This window comes from Haliaeetus albicilla, chromosome 12 (genome assembly GCF_947461875.1).
Source record: "Haliaeetus albicilla chromosome 12, bHalAlb1.1, whole genome shotgun sequence".
NCBI classification, from domain to species: domain Eukaryota; kingdom Metazoa; phylum Chordata; class Aves; order Accipitriformes; family Accipitridae; genus Haliaeetus; species Haliaeetus albicilla.
Genome location: NC_091494.1, coordinates 13,006,964 through 13,031,660, shown reverse-complemented (window position 1 = coordinate 13,031,660; position 24,697 = coordinate 13,006,964). Strand labels below are relative to the sequence as shown.

The window sequence follows — 24,697 nt, the reverse complement described above, 5'->3', positions numbered from 1 at the left end:
CAGAGAGGGATGTTGGCAATATTGTGTATGAGTAAAGATGGAATGATTCAGATGGAATGAAAGTTCTGTTTAGTAAGGAGATGAATGTCTATAAATCTTAAAACTCTTCTTGTTGACATCATATTCTGTATCTGAAAAAGCTGCAAACATAATCTTTCCTCTTTGTAATTCACCTTTTACATGTAGCAAAGAAGCATCTATTTCTGCAGTATAAGATAGTTTGGAGCGCTTAGTTTTGCATCTAGAAGCAAAGTTTTTAGATGATTCTATCAAACAAGTCAGACTCAAAAGTGAAGTACATGTACATTGCTAGCGACCCTTTTTTAATTGAACAGATGTTTTCCCTTGTTGTCTTCAACAAAAATTTTACATTACTGTTCTGAAAATCTGAAAATGAAACTTGTCTATGAGTGGATGGTAAACCAAGGGAAAATAGTGTTAACCAGCATGTTCTCATCGTTCAGTTAATTATGGTAAAAAGAAAAAAATAACAACAACAAGAAAATACTACTATGTCTTTAAAATGGAATGTGCTTCAACAATATAAGGTTTTAACAATATAGGTAAGGAAACTTTATTTCTACAAAATTATGTTTTTAAGCTCATGTTCCTTGTAGCTACATCAATAAGTGTTTTATCTGAGGCTTTTGGTTGGGTGTTTTTCTTTTTAAATCTGTTTATCTGTTCTACCTCACTGATTCTCCAAATTTGCTTGTGTGTATTGCTCATAGTCTGCACAATCACAATAGATGGCCCATTGCTCATCATTGGCTTCATTTAGCACTGTTTTCTACGAACTTCCTTCTATCACAGTCTGGCTTGACCTTCCTGCACAACATGAATCAATGCACCATATGCATCTCCTGCATCTCGCTTAGCTTTGGGTCAAGATGCTTGAACAGTGTGTTCGTTCTTTTCTCTTTACACATCCTTCAGGGCATTATGCCAAGTAATGCTGCCTCTGGGCTGCGTCTCCAAATTCAAGAAATCTAGGAAAGGTGATAGATAGAAGAGACTGTCTTGTCATTTTATTCACAATTTATGACTAATTTGTAAATCAAATTTAATCCCCTTTCTGATTCTGAACTCTTCTTGTCCACCGGATACCAGCACTAATGGACTTCACAATGTAATCGGTGGTCCCTTTTGTTTAGAAAAATTCAGCCTTTCTGTCTTTAGATTTTTCCTTGTTTTAATGAATAATGTTGTGCAGTAGGCTGATTTGGCCTTGTTTTACCTTTGACAATTTAGATGACAAACTTTGGCACAGTAATAATGCTTATTACAGTGGAAACTTAATTCCTGACTGGCCCATCTTGCTTTTTACATAATACAAATTACTTTTAATGGTGGACTAGCATAAGAAAGACAATGACAGTATGAATAGAATTGTAACAGTTACTGTAAACATAGCCAAATCTATTCCTCCTCCATCCCAGATTCTTACTCGGAAAAGTTAAAGCTGGAATACCCTTAATTATTATAAGCAATTTGTTTTAATGCTTTTGTCTAAACCCAACCTCAGTATATATTGAAATTTTCTTTATGGATGGTCAAGCAAGTAGTATTTTTTGTAGTGTCTCATGCTGTCTCCTCTATGTAGTCCACTGTTTTAAGAAATGAGATACATCTGAACATTTTGGTAACATTGAGAAGACTTTTGGAAGGTGCTTGAGAACTTTCTTGGGAAAGGAAATAATATAATTATTATGCACCTTAACCATAGCATGGATGGTACTGCAATATATTAAAAAGTATCAGGTATACCAACATTATGAATGGCAGTGCCAAGTATTCTGTGCTTTTTAAACTTAACAATCAGAATACAGGATTCTTTCCGGTGGAAGAATATGAAACTTTTCATTGTGGTAAATAATGGTAGGTGGATAGAAATAGCGTTGCAGAGCACTCAAGTTGAAATACATTCTCAATTTTCAGTTATCAGTTGAAAGAAATTATTAACTTTGTAAAGAGAAGATGAAACTAAATTTTTTTTTTTTTTTAAGAATAAGGAAGTATCACAATAATCTTATAGGTTACTATGAAAACAAGTTACTACTTTTGTTTTCCTCCATTTTGTTTACTTTTCTTCTCTGGGTATGTGGAAATGTGAGTGTGTTCTATTGTTATTTTATGGCTCCCTGTCTTCTGGACCACTGTCTGTCCAGCAACCTGAAGTTGAGAAATACTGCTGTAGAGTTAGCCTCAGTTGCGCTGAAATAACACTTAAGCTTCTTCACAAAGTAATTAATTATCACTACAAATTGGCTTTAAATTGGCAAATGATAAACTGTTTACTTGATCTGTGGTTACACTGTAACTGACAGGCCAGCTAATTCCAGTGAAAAGCACTCAAGGATTTTTATATGTGAAGGGGACTCAAATTAGAGCTTATACTTGAGTTGACTATTGAAGCTGTCCTATAGGACATCCCAAATTTCAAATATTGAAGTTCAGTATAGTGTATTGAAAGGCTAGACGCTGAGGAAACTGCAGCATTTGGATAGTCAGTAGCAACATTTCCATGCCATCATGGTTTTTAATACCTGAGTTAAGTGATATAAATGGAAGTTCAGTTGTTTCTAGTATGACATATTAGTCTATCTCAAATATTAATATTAAGCTAGGCATGCTAGTTTTTACCAGTTTTTTTCTCTTTTATCAACTAATCTAGGAAAGGGAAATACCACATCCTAATTTGTGTTGCCCAAGGAAAATGATTGTTGATGAGAAGCTGCATATGACGTGTTATTTCCCCTGAATAATATTACAAGAATGAAGTAGTATCTGTTGTAATGCAGGGGTTTTATTAAAACAAAGATAATTTATGTTACAATGCTCAGTTTTCATGAGGAATATTTTTACCCTATATCTATGTTACCAAGTTTTCTGCTGGCTACACTTTAGCAAAATGATAAGGACCTTATTATGCTTTAGTGGTAATTTCACTATTTGAAGAATAAATGATTCTATGGCATAGCTACTAGCTAAATAATGCAGACCATAATGTGGACACCTATTAAATAGATTTTGAGAAGAAAATTATGCAGTGGTGGGGTAAGAAAAGCACCATTTCCAGCCAAGTAGAATTCATCAAGCCCAGAGAACAATCAGCTATCACACACTTTTCCAAAGAGAATGGTTGTGCATGTGAACCATCTGATCGTGCATTAAAAACGTGTTGATTTGGTAAGAAACAACACTGCTGTAAATTTTTTTTCAGTCTTGTACTTTATATGTACCCAGAGAAGCCTTTGCTTTCTCCAGTCACTAATAAATGTGATCACGGTAGGATCTTTATTGGGTCCAGGAAGTGTTAAGTCTTGTGATTCTTATGGCACATCAGGTGGCTCAACAGATTCTGATGCATCCCAAGAGGGACATGGGCATGAGACATTTTAGCAGATGTGGGGGGAATGAGTGCATGAAGCACCTGAACTTCAATTCCCATGATACTCTGAAGCAGCATTGCCACTGTCAGTTTATTGTTGAACTAACTAAAAACAAACTCAGCAAAACTGAAATTTCTCCTTGGAACAGGTCAGTTATCTAGGAATCGCACATTCTATTAAAAGAATTATTATCACAATTTCACACCACTTTCTAATTTTTAGTAATGTACTTAGTATTTGTTTTATCATCCTTCTTGGTAACAAACAGTAAAAATATGTTGATGAAAATATGGAGATGCAATACATGAAAAGAACAGATTTTTCTTTTCAGGGTGCCAGAATATAACTCAAAGGAGAAAAAGCTAAATTTCAGTCTCTAGCATCTCAGTCTGCTACATATCTGAAAATCAGGCAAAAGTTAGCATGACCTGATGAAAGTTGAGGTGATCCACTGCTTGCATCAAGCCCACTATTATTATTTTCCTTCAGTATTGTAATTATTCATACCTATTATTACTTTGGCAATTATCTGAGTTAGTAGATGAAATTTCTTCACATACTAGTGATTGATTTTTTTATTTGGTTGGTTTGGGGGATTTTTTTTTGTTGTTGTTGATAACTCTGAAGTAAAGAGAGTGACCAGATTTGCTCTGGTGTTTACTTCCCTTTTCAGCACACTGGAAATGCAGAACAGCATCCTGCTGGCACAATTATTCTCCCACAATATATTTCACTGATCTGTGTCTGCGCAGTTTGTTTCTCAAGGATGTGTAAACAAACAGTAAAGTTAAATGATCTGTGAAAGGCTGGTGGAGGGGGGGCACACATGAGGTTTTCATAACTTGTTAAATATGGCACATTAGCAGGCTCCCAAGATTTCAGCAGCTTTTAGAAATGAAGTGCTAAAGTTGAACCTTTTCAAGGTTTTTAAAATCCTTTGGTGTCAGCTAAACCAATTCTGGTGTAGAATTAGACTTTGCAAAACAACATCTGTTAGCCCCCAGCATGTTTTAGGGTTATGTATACACTTCTTAGGCATCCACCATAACTCCTATTTGTATCAGTGATGTCTTTTGTTGACAGGTTATACAGGAATGTGAGAGAGAGAATGAATCTTAAGAAAGCTCTAACTTCTAACTTTTGCTGATGTTCTTTCTTTTCTCTCATAACAGAACAATTATTTTTTGAGATTCTGATCTATATTGCCTACAGAAATACTACTGTGTTTTCACATTTAAAGTTTTTTGAAGTGTAATTAAGTATCATGGGTATTAGATATTCAACAAAACTTTATATTTCCAATATTGAAATGTAAAACAATGTTTTGGAATGCTTTTTACAATTTACGGTGATTTTAATTATTTAGATTTTTCTGTCGGAACAATTTAAACTGTGCATAATCTGGTTTTAATCAATTAATGGTGCCTCTCAGACTTCATAAAAACAACCCCTTTTTCTAGTCTTGTAGTGCCTATTTAGAGTAGGGCCATTACAGTATTCTATTATGGAAGGAGAAGGAAGGGATGAGAGTCCCAACATGCAAATGGAAGTTAAACTGCTTTTCTTGTGTTGGAATGAACTAGTGACAGTCAGTTACTCTGCTGATGGACAGTATTTAGCAGTTGGAGGGTGTTAAGTTCTTGAACATCCTGAATGTGACAGCAGAAACATTTGGAGCTCCTGGTAGATGAACATACAGCATAGTTCCAGAGTTCATTCAAAATTTAATCCAGATAATGAAGGTCTGGTTTGAACATTAATGGCAAAAGTTCTTTCAGGAAGAGGATTTCTGTGCTAGGAGCTGCGAAGTTCTGCACAGCATCTGTCACAATGAGACATTGTCTTGATTAGGGTTTCTGGGTGCTATAGGAGCACAACAATGAGGAAAAAAAAAATCCCCACTAGTTATTTGTCATTCGTTGTAGGAACAGATTTGTATTTTATTTTATTTTACCTAGGAAAAAAGGTTGTTGTTGAGAAAACTTTTAAGGGAGCACTAAAGGGAGCATATAGGAAAATGTGAAACCTAAAATGGGTATTGAACCTTGTGCAGGAGGTAGGATTTGCTGACGTGTGCAACTGTAGAGGAATGTATGCTTTGCATGTAACAGAATCATGAAAAGGGTCTATGTTTGGTCTCATGAGTGTTTCAACAGTGGCTTAGGTATAGGAAGGATAAAGCACTGCATCACTAAAATAACGTTTGTCCTATACTGGCTAGCAAACTGTAACTCCATAAAATTTTTCTTTTTTATTTAAGTTTGTCTTAATATTACAACAGCTGGTGGTATTACTGTTGCACGGAGTGTTATATAACATTCCTTTAAGGCATTAGAAAAGAGGGTCTACATTTCATTATATATATTTTTAAATCTACTTCAGGAGAACATCTGTTGTATTTTGCGGGAACGGCAACAGTTAACTCAGCAGTTAAAAGATGAAACTCGCCAGAAGGAACAGTTAAAGGAGATAAAAAATGAAATGGAGAATGAACGATGGCAACTGAACAAGACTGTTGAAAAGTTACAGGAGGAGGTATGAGTTCATTCCAAAGAGGCTGCAGGAATCTGAATATCTAACAGATCAAGAAAAGCTTTCAGCTTAAGCTGAAACAGTGGTTGGAACACCACTATCTCAAAATACTGTTGTAGGACAGTTCTATTTTGTTTAAACAAGATCCCAGATTTGAGTTCAGTTCTAATGTATGCTATAGCAATATTTCAGGGTTTTACAGCTGATTCTCAGAACGCTACTGCATTAGGCTTATTTTGCCATGTGTGTAGACCATACAAATTAATATTGATGTACTGAAGTGTGACTGTTCAGGTCATTATGTCAGTCAGCTGGAAGAACTGCTGACAGACAGAAAGACAATAGTCTTGCCATACATACTATTAGAAAATAACCTTACTGTTTTGTGTTTTCACACTTCTCCATAGAAATTAATTTGTTTGGGAACATGTTTGATCGATTTCACGTTGGAAAATACTGAGCAGAATATTGAAGCTGGAGAAAAAACCATTTGGTGTATTAAGCCTGATAGAACCTTTTGTAGCAGTATTTTAGGAAAAAAAATTATATGTACTTTTTTCCCAGATGTCTGAAATGGTAGAGGCCTCAAGAACATCAACTCTGGAGCTTCAGAACCAGCTTGATGAATACAAGGAGAAAAATCACAGGGAACTTGCAGATGTGCAGAGACAATTAAAAGAGAAAACCCTTGAGGTAGAAAAATCACGCCTGACAACCATGAGAATGCAAGATGAGGTAATGACTCATAAGTTCAGTGACAAATTCTAACCTTTGACCTAGAATTCAGCTCAGATAGTTTTCAAGACAGTCAATGTTTGCTATCACGCTTTTGTGTACTTCATCATGAGAGACTGATCTCAGTCAGCATGCTTTTGAGTTTCATTCTTCATGATGGTGATCAGCATGTTACTTCTGCCAGAGAAATGGGATTTCCTGTTTATGACAGATAAATGCAGTGTTTGACAAATGAATGTATCTTCAGTGATATGACAAGGATTCCGTTGATGATCTGCTGCTCTTTTAATGCCTGCTACTGAAGGAATTGAGAATGTGGAAACATTCTTGAATTAGGAAAAAAGACCCCGACACCAAAAAACCAGAACCAAATTCTGGCTCTGCAGGAGTTGAGATACATTCTCCTCTTCCTTCGCGTGAGTCACGTTGCAGATTTTAATGATGAAGGTGTCTTTGCGACCAAGAATCAACCACGGTCTTGAAGTGTCTGCCTCTTAGCATGTAAATTTTGCTGTAAAGACAATCCAGTATTTTAAAGATCTGCATATATTTGTTCTGCAATTGAAAAGCTATGAGAATACACTGGTCACAGATGTTTTCTGTATGTAGAATATTTAATATTTTGATTTTTTCAGTTCAGAAATGGTCTTACATTGCCCTCTCCTCTTAACAAACTTGTTTTAAATTCAATTTAAAAGAACAGCAATAGAAGAAAGTAGAGTTCCTGTATATTACTCTGTCTTCCTTCTATATTTATTCCATTTGGGGGTGGAGAGCCTTTGTAAAGGGATGAAGACTCATGATGAAATGTGAATGATAAAACTGGGATATTGAAAACATGGGTCTAAGGTTGAATAAAAGAATAGACAGCTTAAATAAAAGATGTATATGTGTGTGTATGTAAATATGTATACAAACTGGGTTTACAGTTATGAAAAATACTTCTAGTGTTATCTATTATAACTACAAAACAAATACAAAGAAAAAATTCCAGAACAAAATAAACCTTCATTATTTGATAAAAAGATAATCCAAACACTATATAAAGGACAAAATATTACTGGTTTTGGAATTCTACATCTCCATGAGGCAATATGTAAAATCCTAGGGCTCTAAAAATGTAGTATGGCAGCTAAGTGCAAAAGAGGAAACAAAATCTGAAAATACGGGATAGGCAGGTTAAACAGCAGACTTTCTAGAGGGACTAAATATTAAGGACAATTGGAGGTCTTTATTATCTCTTCCTCTCTTGGGTTTAACAAGAAGTACAAATAGATAGTCCTTACATTCAACGTGAAAGAGCCTGTTTTCTGTCAAAATCCTCATGGGTAGGTGTCATAGTGCACAAAACATTCTTTTTGAGTGTCTCATCAAAAGCCAATGTAATGATCATGGCAACACAAGTATCATCTTCCTGTTCTAGCAGAAAAATTATGAAACAGTCTTGCAAGGCAGTATGGGAGTTCTTAATTGCTGTGTCTCTTGTAAGTTCTCTGAGGATAGATAAAAGACATCAATCTTGAAAGTTGTCAATCTGATGTCATTCTGAAACGTTGAATGCATATGAGATGCTATTACTATACAGACCTCTGCACTTAACTAGCTGTTCACCAGGTCATGCAGATGTCCAGTGTTTTGTTGTCAGGACTTAGCAATAGGTAGCAAACTCTGTAAACAGTCACTAGTACATTATTTTAGCTTCATCACTAAAATAAGAACTTGACTAGACACAGGAAGAATATGGAAGACTGTGTGCTGAAGAAAAAAACTCCTCATCGTATGTTATATACATGTCATGAGTTAAGATAAAAGTATAAGGAATGATCACAGTCTCACCTAAAACCCCTCTCACTACTGATATTGTTTTTTTAAAGTACTGTGAAGGTTTTAGATCATTTTATTGAGTACACACTGTTGTTAGAATAGGAAACTTTTATCCTCAGCAGATAGCCATACTATATCTAAAAGTTATACTAATACAGAGATATAGATATATATATATATGTTAGCAATTATGTCACTGGTAAAATGCTGTCATTGAAGTGCCTCAGAAATATAAACTACATAATCATGTAAAAGCTGAAATATTGGTAGTCCAAAAACAAAAGGAATAATATTGCAAAAGTTGCAAAGATATAACCATTTCAAAATTTGTAAAAATTTTGGTTTGCCTTAACTGCATAAAAAGAAATAAATAAAAAACCTGCACCATGTCTAATTGTCACTGTAGAACCTGTAGTGTGAAGCATCTCTTACAGAGCTGATATTTAATCAAAGTTTATTTTCTTGGTGCCATCTTGTGGATAAAACAAATTACTGTGAAAGCCTGTAACTCAATGCAATTCCTGTCATGCTTCCAGATCTGTCATGTTTGTAGTCAGTCCCCTTTACTGACATCACTTATTTATAGAAAGTACACTATAAAGTGTATTACCATAATCTTATTGTTTCAGGTGCGTTTTATGGAAGAAAACTTGAGGGACTACCAGAGAGCTCAGGATGAGGCAATAACAAAAACTCAGCTGCTAGAACAGACTGTGAAAGGCTTGGAGTATGAACTGGAAGCCAAAAACCACTTAAAAGATGATCGGGCAAGACAAATCAAACTAATGGAGGTAAAAGACGTTTTTGAGGGTTGGTCTCTTATTAGAACAGATGAAAATAATTTTGGTATTTCACATGGATGCTGCCTGGGAAGAAGCAAAAGAACTTGATGTTGTTGAAAATCCATGTAGTACTACTGCAGGAATTATTCTGGTATATTCTAAAGGTTATCTTTTAACATATCTATTGTAGCATGATGTGTTCTAAATTGCAATTATTCTTCCATCATTTTAATTAACTTACTTTTTAATTAATTTTCTCTAGAGTTTGTCAGGCAAAACTGTATTCTTTTCATTCGTAGGCCCATCACTCAACCTAAAAAGTATTTAGAAGTGTAAGTTCTATTTAGCATCTAATACCAATTCATTTGAGGAGCCTAAATAACATTGTTATTCTAACTGTGTTGTTACAGGGTTAGCTTCATAACTGTTCAGTTCAACTAAGCTGTCATCTGACTTTCATAAACAAACATTTTTATGCCATTGTATTCATATGAAATTTGTCTTCCAAATGCATAATGTAACTTAGACATTCTAAAAAGTCTCTAGAAACATTACAGATTTTCTCTTATTTTCTTGAAATTTGTGGGAGTGATTAAGAAAGGAAATGAAACTTCTATTTTGCTTGTCAGACACACAAATTCACTTTAAAGGCTTATCTACCTGCCATCTCTTTTTCTAGATTATGTGTTTTCAGAGGCATTTCACTTTCCAAGCCAAGTCTTTCAAATAGTTTGAATCCTTGAAGTTTAAGGAAGAATGCCCTGGTAGCAATCTGAAGAGGATGGGAAAGAAGTGTGTTGAAATTACTTTTCTTTGTTCCACTTAGGACAAGTTATCTCACCTGGAACTTGAGCTTGATGAAGAAAAGACTAATTCAGATTTGTTGTCCGAGAGGATCAGTAAATGCAGAGAGCAGGTACTCAAACAAGTTTTCCCACTGTTGTATACTGATGAGGAAAAAGTGTTATTAGGATCACAAACAATATTGATTAACTAAATACTGATTAGCGATAGGGTTTATATACAATACTTAAGCAGAATATGTAAATCCAAAAAAACAAGGTTCACAAACATGATAAGATATGATCCTCCACATCATCACAGACCAATTTTTTCCTGTTTTCCTAGCTGGAAAACTGACACAGATTGCATATAAAGACTGATAACCAGTATCATTCGCTGATATTCCTGATGCAGTGAGCTTCATCAAGTAATCTTAGTTTTAGGTGGTGAGGCTATCAGAGGAAGCCTGTTGTAGAAACTATCTTAGATTGAAAGATCACAATTTTTTAACCTTACTGAAAAGTAGGCCAGCATAATAGAGTCTTGATTTCAAAGGAGGAAGAGCTTAGGAAATTGTGGAATTTAATTAGTCTTGTCAGCTGAACTGAAGATGCTGGCCAGTTTCAATGGGGAGGAAGCTTTATTTTCATTACAAGTGTAAAAACTGATTAAGGTGTATCAAAGATAAGACAGATGGAAAGTGTTTTCCACATAAAAACATCAGTCATTAGTTCCAGAAGTGTTATGTGAGTAGGTAGCCCAGAAAGAGGGGAAGAAGGATTTATTAACAAGGTTGTATCTCATAGGGCAGAAAATGTAAAGATGAAGTGGGATTTGCCAAGCTAAGTGAGACCTATCATAGTAATTCAAACAAGTAACAAAAAGGTTCTTGACTGGATAAGAAAGAAGTTGTGGAAACTGTATGATGAGGTATCAATCAAGATAAAAAGTAATCCAGGTATGCCTCCTCAAATAAAAGAACATTTTGCCTCTGTCTTCAATAAGGCCAGTGACTGTGCAGGTGGGGGGAAGTGGGGTGGGCTAATTGAAATGAGACCATTGAGCTGGAAATCACCAAGTCTAAGACAATTAGAAGTTCATTGTTCTGAAGAAGGAGGCCTTAATGATATTATTCAAGATTTTGGAATGAAATGACATACAAAATTATAGGTGCTGTAACAAAGATTTATAATAAACCAGAAAAGTAGAGAATAGGGCCTGATGAGTGAAAAAAGTAAGCAGGGCATCCATGGTCGAGTAGTCAGTATTATGCAAGTTCTTGATTAGTCCACAGAAAGGCATATGATGAGGTCATCATGGAATATCACAGCCTAGACAGTGTTCTTCGCCTTAGTTTTACATTCTGAAAGATGTGAAACTAATGCATAACTTATTACAGCATGTCTACTACTGTAGCTGTACATTAAGTACTATACCTCATTAGTAGTTTCCTAGAAGTCCAGGACACAATTTGCATTGAGGTACCACCTACAATAGTCTGTTCTGTTTTCATTTCTCTTTCTTTCTCCAGAAAAAAAAGAATTGCTGACATTTTTTTGAATAGCTTTTAATTTCAGAGGGAGAACAGAAAGTAAAATCTTCATTTCTATGTCTTTTCAATGAAATTGTATATTCCATTGAGACAGCTGGAGAGTTTTAAGTGAGTTAGAGGTCAGCTTTCTTTCATTCATCCTTGAAACACCAACGCACCATTACTATTTTGCTGGGACTCAGGTTACTGAGATTCTGTTTGATTGCAATATAGTCTTTTTGCTATTATTCCATTGATATTGTACACACTCTGAGTCAGTGGGTGAAATAGAATGTAAAGGACCCATAATAATATGGGGTCATGCTGTTGTTAAAATAGGAAGCCTTTAATACTATAGTCTATGCCTGTGTTGTAAGCCTGGGATAAAAGAACCTTAGTCATAGCTGCATTAGTGGGTACTATAGTAAGTTAATTTGCTACCTGAATGGAAACCTAAAATACAGATGGGTGACCAAAATGTTACATAATGGGTAAAAGACGTGTTTATTTTGAGGTCTGGAGTTTCTCATTTCACACATGAGTTAGAAAGGTTGTTTTGTTTTGATTTTATGCCAGAATGACTAAGTAGTCAAATAACTAAAGAGTATTTCAGGGTCTGCTAAGCATTTATAATGACATGAGAAATTATAATGGATTTGTTTTGGTAATATCTGTATTTCTGTATTTTTTTTTTATTACAAATGTGCTATTTTAATATACTGATAATGAACTATAACACACAAGTTTCTAGTAAAAGCAAATTGAAACAACTGGTTCTATTTTACATGAAGCTAAATGTTCAAATAAACATTGGCAAGGGTGATAGTTCACATTTTTTAATAGGTCACCCTTTTTTAATTTAAACACCCTTTTGAATCTGGGAATGGCTGTATAAGACACTGTTATCTTCCCTACCTTGCTCTTGAGAAGTACCACAGCAAAGTGGCAACAGTAAAAAAACGTGGGGGAAAGATGGATCATATCCTATTAGTCTTTAAATGGTAAGGTATTAGCAACTCTGGAAAGAGCAAAAAACACACACATATAGAAAGCTAGAGCGCTCAGCTGCCCTTTGAGTCTAAAGCGAGCAGGGCCAGGGCACATTTTAGTACGTGATGGTTGTTTTCCTACAAACAAGTGAAATGAAGTACCTCTTGCCTTTTTTCTTTTTTTTTTCCAACATAATTGAAAAATACTTAAGATACCTTCATCAATTCTTGTATTTTGTGAAAATGCAAATATGAGTCTATTGAATTCAGAGTTGTTTCCAGTAAGTGTGAAAAATACACTAGTTGGTTTCCATGACAGTTTTAGAATAAATACAGAAGGATAAAATTGCATTGACTGCATCATTCGCTTCCTTTTGGTAAAGCATTCCCAATGGATAGCTGTATAACTGCTCTTTAGCTGGCACCAGGTGTGGGAAGCAAACAAATGACAATGTGGACATGAAGGTTGCTTTTCAATTATGAAGGATCAAAGGGATTTGTTTGGCTTGAGCTTGTTCGTTTGTTAAACATTGTTTTTTGGGTCATGTACTTGAGAATTGTGTATGTAGGTCAATATATATAGGCACATACATGTATATATATGTTTTACTTTTCCCTGCTTAGGTATTAAGAAGAAACATAGGCTGTGAACCTAGTGCAAGATGGTAAACAGTGGTGATAGCATCTAAAATATTATTAGAAATCAAACTGTTTTCACTAGTAATGAACTCAACAGCTGCTTCTAATCCAAAAGCTGGCACAAAATGCAGTTGTGTCTAATAAAGCTTTGTAAAATCTGATAGTATTGCTTTTGTCAATTCTTTGTTGTTAGCATTCTTCAAATCCAGCTGTGATAACTGTTGCCTTAAGCTGCAGAAATAGTTTATTCTTTTAACATAATGAGAATATATTAGATATAGGAAAGTTAGACTGTGAAGCACAAAGCTCTGCATGGTACATCCCCAGAGCCTATCTAAACTGCCCTGAAATAAGTGAAAAGTTTGAGTACATTTTGGCAGACAACTGCTTTTTTCCTTTGTGCATGTTAATTATGTTTTTATTAATGAAAAGTGCAAGGAGGTAAGTGAAAAACAGTTTCCACCTCCCCCAGCAGGAATTGTCCTGCTGCCCTTCTCTTTTTACAAGCTCTTGTATATATTTGCACGTAGCTTTCTGATCCTAATCAGATACAGTACTTTTCTCTCTCCTACTGTTTTTCTGTAAGGTTGCTTTTACCATGAGGTGTCTAACAACAGTAGCAGTCATCTTGGAAATGAAATAATTTTCCTCTAGATAATTTCTTAATTTGAGATCTTGGGAAGGTTGCACAAATTTGTCACAGCCTTTGAGCACAGTAAGAGCACAGCAGAACTTTAGAGTGGTCCATTAAGCAAGTTCCTACATAAAACAAAAGCCTTTTCTTCAGTTAACAGTTGCATTTTTAATTAGTCTTTCAATTTACTACAAATTTTGCTTTATTTTTTCTGTGTCTATCTTCATGGCTAAAGCAATTACAGCAGAATAAATTCTATGTACTCCCTCACATTATAACTTTTTTTCATATATTTCATGAATAAATGCAGGTATTGTATATATGGGTGATTCTAATTTTTATATATAAAATAATATTTTAATATATAAAATGTTTTACTATATAATGTATAAAACATTATTATTATTATTAGGTTTCTATGTGACAATGAGAGCTTTTAGGAAATTACCCAGCTGTTGAGAACACAGCCACGTGCTAACATTTGTACTCCAGTAACTGTTATGACCTTAGTTTTCAGGAATGCCTTCTACTGTTCTGAAACCGTACTGTGACATAACATAGCAACTGCATGCGTTGCTACCATTGTTTGTGTTCATATATTCATTTCAAAGCTACAGAAACAGTGTAAATGACTTCTTTTAAACATGTGATTAACTAAAAATATATATTTTAATATTATAATGTGGTAAAAAAAAAAAGGCCTAAGGTAAAATTTTATGTGCTGTACTTGTTTAACCTTCACATTCTTAGCATTGCTTTTGGATTTTTTTTTTATGCAAAAATGCCCAATGGCTTTTGAAAGATCTTTAGTGAGATAAATCTGTAACTTTGAGCTGCTTAACTGTGATGGTCTGTTTATGCAAGTTCATATGTAACTGTTGTAAAGCAGAGAAGAATGCTGTGGCTGCTGAAACCTTTGTCAGTCTTTTTGCAGGTACAGTAATTGGCATAGATGTTCACTGTGTTCCCCAGCTGATATTCATCATAGTAAACATTGTGCAGGTAATAGCACAAATGCTGTGGTAACGTTAGCTGTGCCTGCAAAGGCATTTGTAAAGACTTGAGGGCAGTCTCAGCAGGAATGAGAGGCAAGAAAAGTATTTGGGTCCTACAAAATTTTACTTTAGCCCTGAAATTTCAGTAGCAGCTGTTAGGCAGTTTAGAGTTTCTCTTTGATCCTCAGAATTTTTTTTTTCCAGTCAAGTCCAACAGTGAGATAAAGCAAACTAATTCTGTATTCTTATCTTGATTCTGTATTGATCAGGTAGTTTTTTAACATCTTGCATATGGAGAATATACTTTCCTTTTGGTTATTGAATATGCAGCTGAAATAATTACAGAAACTGTAGCAAAAGTTGTGTTTTAACAAAACAAACAAAACCCACCCTTTCCCCAAATCCAGAAGAGAGTGCTTTACTGCTATGACAGACATAAATAAAATTGACTGGAGGAGGGGAGCAATATACGTATCCAGTATGCATCAGAGTCTGTGGAAAAAGAGCTTCTACTATTTCATAGACACAGGAAACTGTAATTGTCTGTAGAGTGTCTCACTGAGTTCTAGGCGCTTCTCTGCAGTTACCAGTTTGCGTTTAATGAAGTGAAGCTCTAAAGTAGACTAGTCACCAGCTTAAAGGTAAGGTGCCATTTCGGACCTTCAGGCTTAAGTATGAAGAAAACAACTGTAGAAGATGTTTGAAGACTGATGTGATGTTCCGGAACTGAGTTCCCCGCCATGTGATATGTCTCTCATGCTACATTTTAGAGTTCAGTTCCCTGCTACAGAATATATATATATACTGAACATCAACAATACTCAGTGTGGCTGGAAAATGCCTAGAATAAGCACTGGGAATAACATTGGCTTCCCGAAGCAGAAAATTTTGTTCAAGATTGTAATCGTAAACTTCATCTGAAATTATGCGTATGTCTTGAGTTATAAGAGAGCAAATTTTTTCTCATTGTGTAGGTATATGTACTTTATGTATATGTGTGTATATATATACATACACACAGTATCATATAGATAAATGTAAATTAAATCTTTTATTAAAATTTCTGTTCTTTCTATTATAGATTGAACAAATGAGGACAGAGCTACTTCAGGAAAGAGCTATAAAGCAAGATTTGGAGTGTGACAAAATTTCGTTGGAAAGACAGGTAATTATGGCTGGAATATCACCACACTAGCAAGATAACAGGCTGGGTATCTACCTTCATTAGGAAATTCAAATAAACATTTAAGGAATACAGTATTTGGTAGCTGGCACTATCCCACCATAGTGTGCTGCTAAAAGTATGTGTTAGTAAGAATAGATTAAAACCCATGAGTATCTTAATACTGATACTCAAAAGAAAATATTATAATCTTGAATTAAGTCTTCTCTTAGTATTTATTTTCTTTCCAGACCCCTCGTTTTAGCTTGAGGTTTGTCACAGTTTATATATTTCACATACTAAACACTCATACTATGCATACATCTGTTTATATAATATAAGAAGACATTTTTGTTGTAGTGAATGTAGGCGTGTCTCTACCACACAACTTCTGTCTATATATTTGAGGATCAAAGACATTAAAAATAAGAGATGTCACAGTTGATATGGTACACTTGTTTTAGAATAAAACTGAGATATCAATATAGAAACTTTTAAAAAGCATATATACAGCAAAGACCATAGAATATCAAAGACACTGTTATCTAGTTTAGCTGTAAACCCTTTGATCACTTTTGGAGGAGCTGTTCTTCAAAGTCTTAACAGTACTTCAGGAACACTGTTGAAGGTAGATCAAAATTTCAAGGAATAGTGATTTTAGTTGAGTATTTTCTTTTGTAGGAGCAAACAAGTGAAAAAATGACATGCCTCTGAAAAAAAAATACGGATTTGATAGAGAACTCTTACTCTCTGTTGTCTAGGAAGGAGTATGACTCATATTTTTCAGTATCTATGATGGAAAGTACGTTAAAAATACTTTCTAGCTTTTTGCAACATTTTATTCTGCAGCTCAGTGGTCTTTTGAAAGCAAGATTATTATCATAGCCCCTAGCTGAGATCTGGAGGAGAGCTATCTTAGCAAGTCATAGTATTACTGACAGTCTCAAGAATGTAAAACAGATAGTAATGAGTATTTAGAGAACATGTTTATACCAGACACCTGATTTGGTGCCTTAAATTATGTGAAATGAATCCCATATTAATTGTTTGAGAAAAAAGAATGCCACCTGCTGGTAGATCCCATGCACATCCTTATACGTTAGTTCTGACTTTTCTGTCATAGCTTTTATAGTGTTTGAGATCTGAGATCACAGTTTGAAGTTCTGTAATAAAGAGCTTTATTTTCTGTTCCTTCTGTAACTCTTTTTTTTTTTTTTTTTCCTGTTAACTTTATCACTAGGTCCCCATTGAAAACTGGAATTACCTAGCCTCCTAAAGTCTAAATCTGAGTCAAATTCTGCTTTTACAAATCATGGAGCTTGCAAGTTTTTCAGACTACTTATGTAGTAGGAGTAGCGTTGGATAGTTAAGAAAGGAGGGGGAAAAACCCCACAGTAACAGCTTTGATAGAGTAAAGCGATACTGGATGCAAGCAATTTCTGTCTACTTGTTTTAGCCATACACCAGTGAGTTACAAGGGAGGAATACAGAGTTTTTGAAAAGATTGTGTGGAGAATAAGACAGATCCAATGCTATTTGAAAAATTTTGGCATATTAAAAAATGCTGTTGGAAGGGGCTTGCAGCCATCTGAAGTTCAAGGGTCCATTTAAGCCTAAAACTTTAACTCAAGCTTAACACTGAATTCTTTTTAATAAAGCACGGTAATAGAAGATTTGTTTGTAGTAAACAGTGAAATCTCACTGACTCTCTTTTTCCATATTTACTAAATTAAAAATATACTGGTAACCTTGTGTTTGCCTGGAGAAATTTATTTTGTGTTAAGGTGATATTTGTTAATACCAGCATATATGTAGTAATCAAGTATGTTCCAACTATAGAACAAAGACTTGAAGAGCCGAATCCTTCACCTGGAGGGTTCTTACCGATCCAGTAAAGAGGGACTTGTTGCTCAAATGGAAGCAAGGATCACAGAGCTAGAAGAACGACTTGAAAATGAAGAGAGGTAAAACTACTTATGTTAAGATCAAAACATGCATGTTTATATTTGTTAATATGACCTCTTGCTAATATTAAGTCTCTGATACAATGAACTTGATTTATTTTTTTCCTCACAAACACCAAATTAAAATGGTTACTGTTTCATACAAGTATTGCAAATTTTCTTTTTGACTGAAAGCACACTGAAAGTTGTCTTATAAATTTAAAACTGGCCACAGTGCTAACATGGTTCCATACCTCATTATTTTATCAATGTCTAATATAGTAACAGACTTAGAAATATTAACTATAGTTTAACACTTCCATTTTCATGTTCATTTCATTGTTTAATCTTGGAGGAATGTATTTTTTTTCCTAAATCTTGCTCTGGAGACAGAAGAAATTCCCCTTAGTTGTTCATGCTTTTGAACAAATTTCTTAACATGTTGCGTGGAATCAGTAAATCAAAGCAGGGGCCGTTAGTATTTATTTAATTCTTAGAAAATTGCTAAGGAATTATGTCAGCAGGATTGGAAGTATTTCAGTTCCTTTTTAAAAAAGCCTGTCTTTTGTTTCTTTTGTTTTTTTCTAGGGATAGAGCTAATTTCCAACTAAGTAACCGCAGACTTGAGAGAAAAGTGAAGGAGTTAATGTTGCAAGTAGATGATGAACATCTCTCACTGACTGATCAAAAGGACCAGGTAGAGGGAAAGACTAATATGCAAATATCTGATATTAATCCTACTAGCATAAATCATCATATATAAAAGATATGAGAAGAACATAGATACTCATTACTCTATGAACTCCCATTTAGTGAGATTTGCAGTTCCCATTGTTACCATATTTCTTTGTCTAGTACTAAATTGTTATTAATTTCTAAAATCATGAAAAGGAAGCGCTTAGAGGAGCAATGCTATAATTATTTTAAGAAATAAAGCCAATAACAGTACATGATCCCATAAATATATACACCAGCATATGATTCTATAAATACATACACCAACAAATAATATATTCTGTTTTGCCACCATAAAATTTTGTTTAAAGAAAGAAGCTATTTATTATTAAATATAGGCTATAAGTATTAAACATACGTTGATATTCTAATAGCAATGTGCTCTACCATTCCTGTGGTCTTTGTTGATTCCTTGCTTAAAACATAGTTTGTTTCAGTACGTGAGTCAAATAGTTAATATTCTGCCTAGAGAACGAACAGTATGTTTCAGATTGCAGACATCTGTTAAAGGAACAATCTTTTAAAATCCTGTGGGTTTTTAAAACATATTTTGTAGTATCTGTCTGGTAAAGTTGCTTAACTTAGATACAGTAATAGCTCCAGCCTTCCCTTATTGATAACCAGCTCTTGCTATCACTGCACGAGTGTCTTACTCTAGCAAAGCTATGTTTGCTTGTTGCTGTTTTTCCTAAAAAATTGTATTGCATCACTTTGAGAAAAGTCTAATGCTGACTTTCAGATATTTCTGAAGCACAGGATTACAGTGTCACTACACTGGCAAAGTTGTGTCTTTATTCTCCCTCTCATAGATGCTGGAAGAATATAATTCCTTTATTAAAATAGTCCTCTAATCAGCTGACATGTAAATATTTCAGTTGAGTTTGCGTTTGAAAGCAATGAAACGTCAAGTTGAAGAAGCTGAAGAAGAAATAGACAGACTGGAAAGTGCTAAAAAGAAACTCCAGAGAGAACTGGAAGAGCAACTAGACATGAATGAACAATTGCAAGGACAGCTTAATGCTGCAAAGAAGGAATTAAGGTAGGATGACTTGTCAGACCTTACAATTATGTATCATACCCACCACTCACAAAATTGATCTTTTGCTCCTTTAGTCCATAAACTGAGGGCTTCCTCTAACAAACTTCAAGTTTGTCATAAGCAGACAGAGTTTAAGAGACGGACCTGTGAAACTCTTCTGCATTTCCTTTCTCTACTAATGTTCTCCAACTCTTTCCAGGGTGCTCTAGGTGCCCAAACCTTCTTTCCAATAGCTGCCTGCTGAATAAAGTAGTTGAGGCAGGGAATAAAAAATGGGAAAAGATGGTAGGACTCGACGATCTTATCATCTGTAGTAATAACAATTTCCTGCTAATGACTGAGAGGTACAGCTATCCTGTGTTAGTTTTCCTCAGCCATCTTTGAACATCTCAGTGTGCAACGCTTACAGTTTCCCCTCTCTGTGACTTTAATTAGAGGTGCTTGAAAATACGATTGATTGATCTTCATTCTCTTGCATGTTTCTTTCATGTATGATGCAGTCTATGATAAACTACTGCGATTAGAGCACAAGTTTCTTTGACATCCTTTAAAAATGTAAATCCTACCTGTCAATGTTTTAAGCTTTGCGTAAGTGTTCTGCATGTAGATGTTCAGTTTTAATAGCAAAGATGTGTATTTTTGTTTCAGTAGACTGAAGAAGTCGCCAAGTAAAGTGTTGGCTGATTCTGATGATGATGACGATGATGATTTCAGCACGGATGGTGATAGTCTCTGTGAAGTACCTTCAGGAAATAACTGTTCAAAAGATGATGACACCAAAATCTAAATAAGTATTGAATCTGTGATTCCTTGAAAGTACTGGAAGAGTAACAAAAATTATCAAGAAACTGGATATTCTAGAAATCAAATGACATAAAGGGACTTAAGATTTAGGGATATAATGTTTCTATCCATACTGTGCCATTTTCTTATTTAGATCTCCAGTGTTTATTATAGAAAACAGGATTGCATTATAAAACAGCTATAAACCACGGAGATATATATATATATAATTGCTACTGAAAATGCAGGGATAATGTTTCACATTGGAAATGTGATTTTGCTAAAATTCCGTTTAAGTAAAAAGCCATTTGAAAGTAATTCAAAGTTAGTTTGTAGTTATTAAAAACCTTCCCATAAAATTAAGGAAACCACAGAAGATTATTTAATAATTGTAAGTAGGGGGAAATGATGTATAAAATGTAAATATTTTAAACATCTTTTTATTGGCTACTTTAGTACTATTTTGTAAAGTTTCAAATATTATATAAATCAGTTTCATATGTAAAGTACTTAAATTTATACTGAATGCTATATCTGGGTTTTAACTAAGAAGAAAACAAATGAAAATTAATACATTTTGTGCATTACAGAGCAGATTCACAGTTCCTGACCCAGGAAGTACATTCCCATTTTAAAACCAGTGCAAGTTTTATTGTATCTACTGTGTATATTAGAGATCAAATGTTCATCCTGCCTGTTGACTTTAAAAGGACCATCACATATGCATGATGAGTGAGGCTTGCCTACAGCTTTCTTGTAAACTTTGGGAAGCTTTCTGTTAGGGAAGGGTGAGAATGAGGTCAGTTATTACTTGGTATCTTTCATTTCCTGAAATGGACTCCATACTGCCAGAGACAGAAAATTATAGGCCTGCTGATTTGAGGGCATCAGGACAGGCTTATCTTGAAGTCTCTAAGGAGTCCCACTTGTTCCAGCAAAATTACTTGTGGTCTTTGAATTAAGTACATGCTTAAATCTGTTCGTTAATTGATCCCAAAATTTTATGCACCTGGCAAGAAATTGCACCAAAGAAACACAAATCATATAATCTGATTTTTCTTTCTAAGCTGTTCTTGAGCATCTATTTGTGATATATTGCAGTGTATGGTCATATATGCAGATGTATATTAGTATTTCAGTTTACAGAAGTATCTGCATTTTGGGTCATCCATCTGTTCAACAAACTTTGCAGGAAATTTAAAAGAAAAAAAAAACTATGCAGATTTTATTTTGGAAGCATTTTCCATTTTATGGCAAAAAAATTTTTTTTGCCATTTATATTACACGAGACTGTTTTTGCTCCTTTGCAAATCTAGAATTCTAATGAAGGGGCACTACTACATAATTTTGTTAATAAACTATAGCCAAGTCCTGTCTGATTATTAGGATTTGTCCCCACTTACAGGTTAGTGAGTACTTCTTCGTTGAATGGACCAAATAATAGTGTAATGTAATTGTAAAAAATATTTCAGACTGAAGTTGCTTGGAGCTTCCATTACTCCCACAAAGACATCTACTGAAGAGAAAAAATTTAACAGCTCTGAAAGTGAGGCTGATAGACTTGGTTAAGGCAAAAGTCCTGACAACGGCAGTATCCATTTTCGTACGATTACATGAAATTAAACTCCTGCCTGCGGGATCAGAAATATATTCATGCATAGCAGATTACAGACTCTTTTGCCATGTAATTCCCTTCAACTTGATTTTGATGTTTTGAGATACGTGGGAAATAATACGAACAGTGTAGTTGTAATACTCTGAATCTTGTATATCTTTTCAAGTGGCATACATCATACAATTTTTTTGCAATACTAGCTTTACTATTTTGACAACATAAACAGCCTTTTCTCCAAGATCTGTGCTATACTGTACTGACAATCATCATATAACCTGCTGTGATTTATTTTTTGTTGTTTCATTTGAATGTTTATGTAGGCTTAACTTTAAACAACTGATTCCAATCTCCAGTAGTCTGTCCTAATGTTCATAGATGACTATTATTTCAAACCACTGGAAGAAAATATTGCATCTACCTCCAGTTACACTAAACTGTAAAGGAAAAAAATCACTTAAAATAAACAGTCAGTGAGCTCTTTCAGTTCTACTTTGTATGTTCACATACCTTGATATGACAACTGAATTTCATATGGAAGATGCACGTGTTTAAGATGTAACAAGAAAATAATTGTCTGGGAAATACTGATGCTGTAAACAAGTTTCTGCATTTTCTTCTTTTTGGATAGCTACTTTCTTTGTAACTTGTAAAGCAGGTGGCAGGTGTAATATCTAGAAGACTCCTGTTCTCATTTGAACTTACAGTAAGTTAGAAGGAGGGAGACACGTTGCGGACTCCTAGTGGGAGAGATCCTTCTTATTAGACCTTCCTCCCCACCGTGTCTTCATAAAAAGAACTGGTATTTAGCTTGTTCATTTAGACTTGGAAATGGCATTTCCTCTTTAAAAGTCTCAAATGGTACAACTAAAATCAAAGAAAATCTTAAGATATTGAAAAGGGTATTTCAGCTCATTCACAAAACAGTTGGTAGCTCTGTTTCTCAATATGTGCTAGCTATGGTGAGGGTAAGGTCTAGATCTTGATTGCCACAAAAAACCACTGATAATAGTTTAAGGACATCTGATTTGTTCACTCCACCTCATGGCAGTTTTTGATCAAAACTCAAGTCAAGGTTTAGTTTAGAAAAATTTTCCCAATATTTCCATGTAATCTATTTTTAAATGAATTTCAGAAGAAGCTCTTGAACCATAAAAGGAAGCAAGAGGGAGAATACGTGAAGAAACATGGTTGTGAGACATTCAGTCCCTAGAAGTTTGTACAAACATCAGAGTTTCTGGTGTATTACAGAGCCATGGCTTGAATTCTGAGCTGTAGAGACCTCCAGTTTTCTTCGATGATACCATAATATCTCGTAAACAGACAGATGCAAGCTAAATCACTTTTGATATAAGCCTAACCTGATGACTTATATAGTGGATGCTTCTCTCTCAGTGTAAGTCATCTATGATGAACAATAAACTTTTTGTCCTCTCTGGGATTAATAGCATTTCATATCCCACTAAGATTTTGACCATTTTTATGTGGTGAAAGACTTTCTATAAAAACAATACTTCTTCCCATTAAAATTCTATTCTGCCTAAATATACATGTTCTTCAAACAGCTGTGTAAGATTAATATGGCCATATTCAATTCCTGACAACTTGTGCCTTGAGAGGACTCATATGGTCATTTATAATTCCTGCTTTTGAGAGTCAAATCCAAGTTCTATTTTGAGCATTTTCACTAATCCGTTATACTCTGGCAGATCCTCTTGGTTTTCTGAGCCTACTTTTATAGATAGGAGAATACAAGTTAACTTCTACAAGTGTTTTGATGTTTTAAATCACTAACATTTGGCAAGTGCTCCAAGATCTTTCAATGGCAATTGCTATCAACGCAAAATATGCAAATGTAAAACAAACAAGTGAACAAAATCCTCCTGTCCTCCATAGACTTTTCACTGTCCAAGTAATAAAATTAAGGATATTTGTCACATATAATGGATTTTAATGCCCTTGAGTTTGGAAGGCATCTCTCTTCATAAAAGCATTAAGGTCTTTCAGACATTATTATGTCTTTTTAGTGCATGGAGAAAGAAAAAGGAAAAGTTGTCATCTTGCTGTCTTCTGTACCTGTTCCCCTGTTCCACTTTATTTAAGGAAAACCCTATGCTATGCAAATACTTTCTTAGTTCAGCATTGTCAGTTGCTTTCTATTGTTCAATCACCAGGCAGGTTTCCCCCCCACAACGTAGTCTCTTGATGATGAGACTATAACTTGTTGATTAATCTCTGTATTCCTCTGATTTATCCTCATTCTTCTCAACTTAATGGGTTCCCTTTCTCCTGATTAAATAATCTGTTCTGATTTATAGCTAATTTTCTAAACTACTCCAGAAGCCATGTGCATTCCTAATTTTTTTACAGACCAGCTGTGTGCTTTGCTGAGTGAACTATGCAGTGCAATAGCTTCAACATTAAGGCCTTTTCTGGATCATGCAGCATATTTCAGTAATTAAGTATTGATGCTTTTAGCTTACTGGAGCTTCCTATCCTATGAGTACAGCTACACATTTCAGCTGCTTAATTTCTGCCAACTGCAGTTATCAAGTAACATTGCAAAATGTTCAAAGACTTTGCTGAA

General features: G+C 34.6%; 1 protein-coding gene across 4 annotated transcripts in view; it reads left to right on the top strand.

Annotated features, from left to right (window-relative positions):
* The window catches only part of CGNL1 (cingulin like 1), a 48,209-nt gene extending 25,607 nt beyond the window's left edge, over positions 1–22,602 (top strand). For 2 of the 4 annotated variants that reach the window (XM_069798127.1, XM_069798129.1), the window contains exons 10-18: positions 5,775–5,927; positions 6,489–6,659; positions 9,113–9,274; positions 10,092–10,181; positions 15,918–16,001; positions 17,838–17,962; positions 18,530–18,638; positions 19,552–19,715; positions 20,364–22,602. In XM_069798127.1, coding sequence (XP_069654228.1) covers positions 5,775–5,927; positions 6,489–6,659; positions 9,113–9,274; positions 10,092–10,181; positions 15,918–16,001; positions 17,838–17,962; positions 18,530–18,638; positions 19,552–19,715; positions 20,364–20,502 — 1,197 coding nt within the window. In that variant the 3' untranslated portion in view covers positions 20,503–22,602. Of the gene's footprint in view, positions 1–5,774; positions 5,928–6,488; positions 6,660–9,112; positions 9,275–10,091; positions 10,182–15,917; positions 16,002–17,837; positions 17,963–18,529; positions 18,639–19,485; positions 19,716–20,363 lie in introns of those variants that run through there. The other 2 variants (XM_069798126.1, XM_069798128.1) reach the window with 2 other exon arrangements.
* Positions 22,603–24,697: the final 2,095 nt, after the last annotated feature.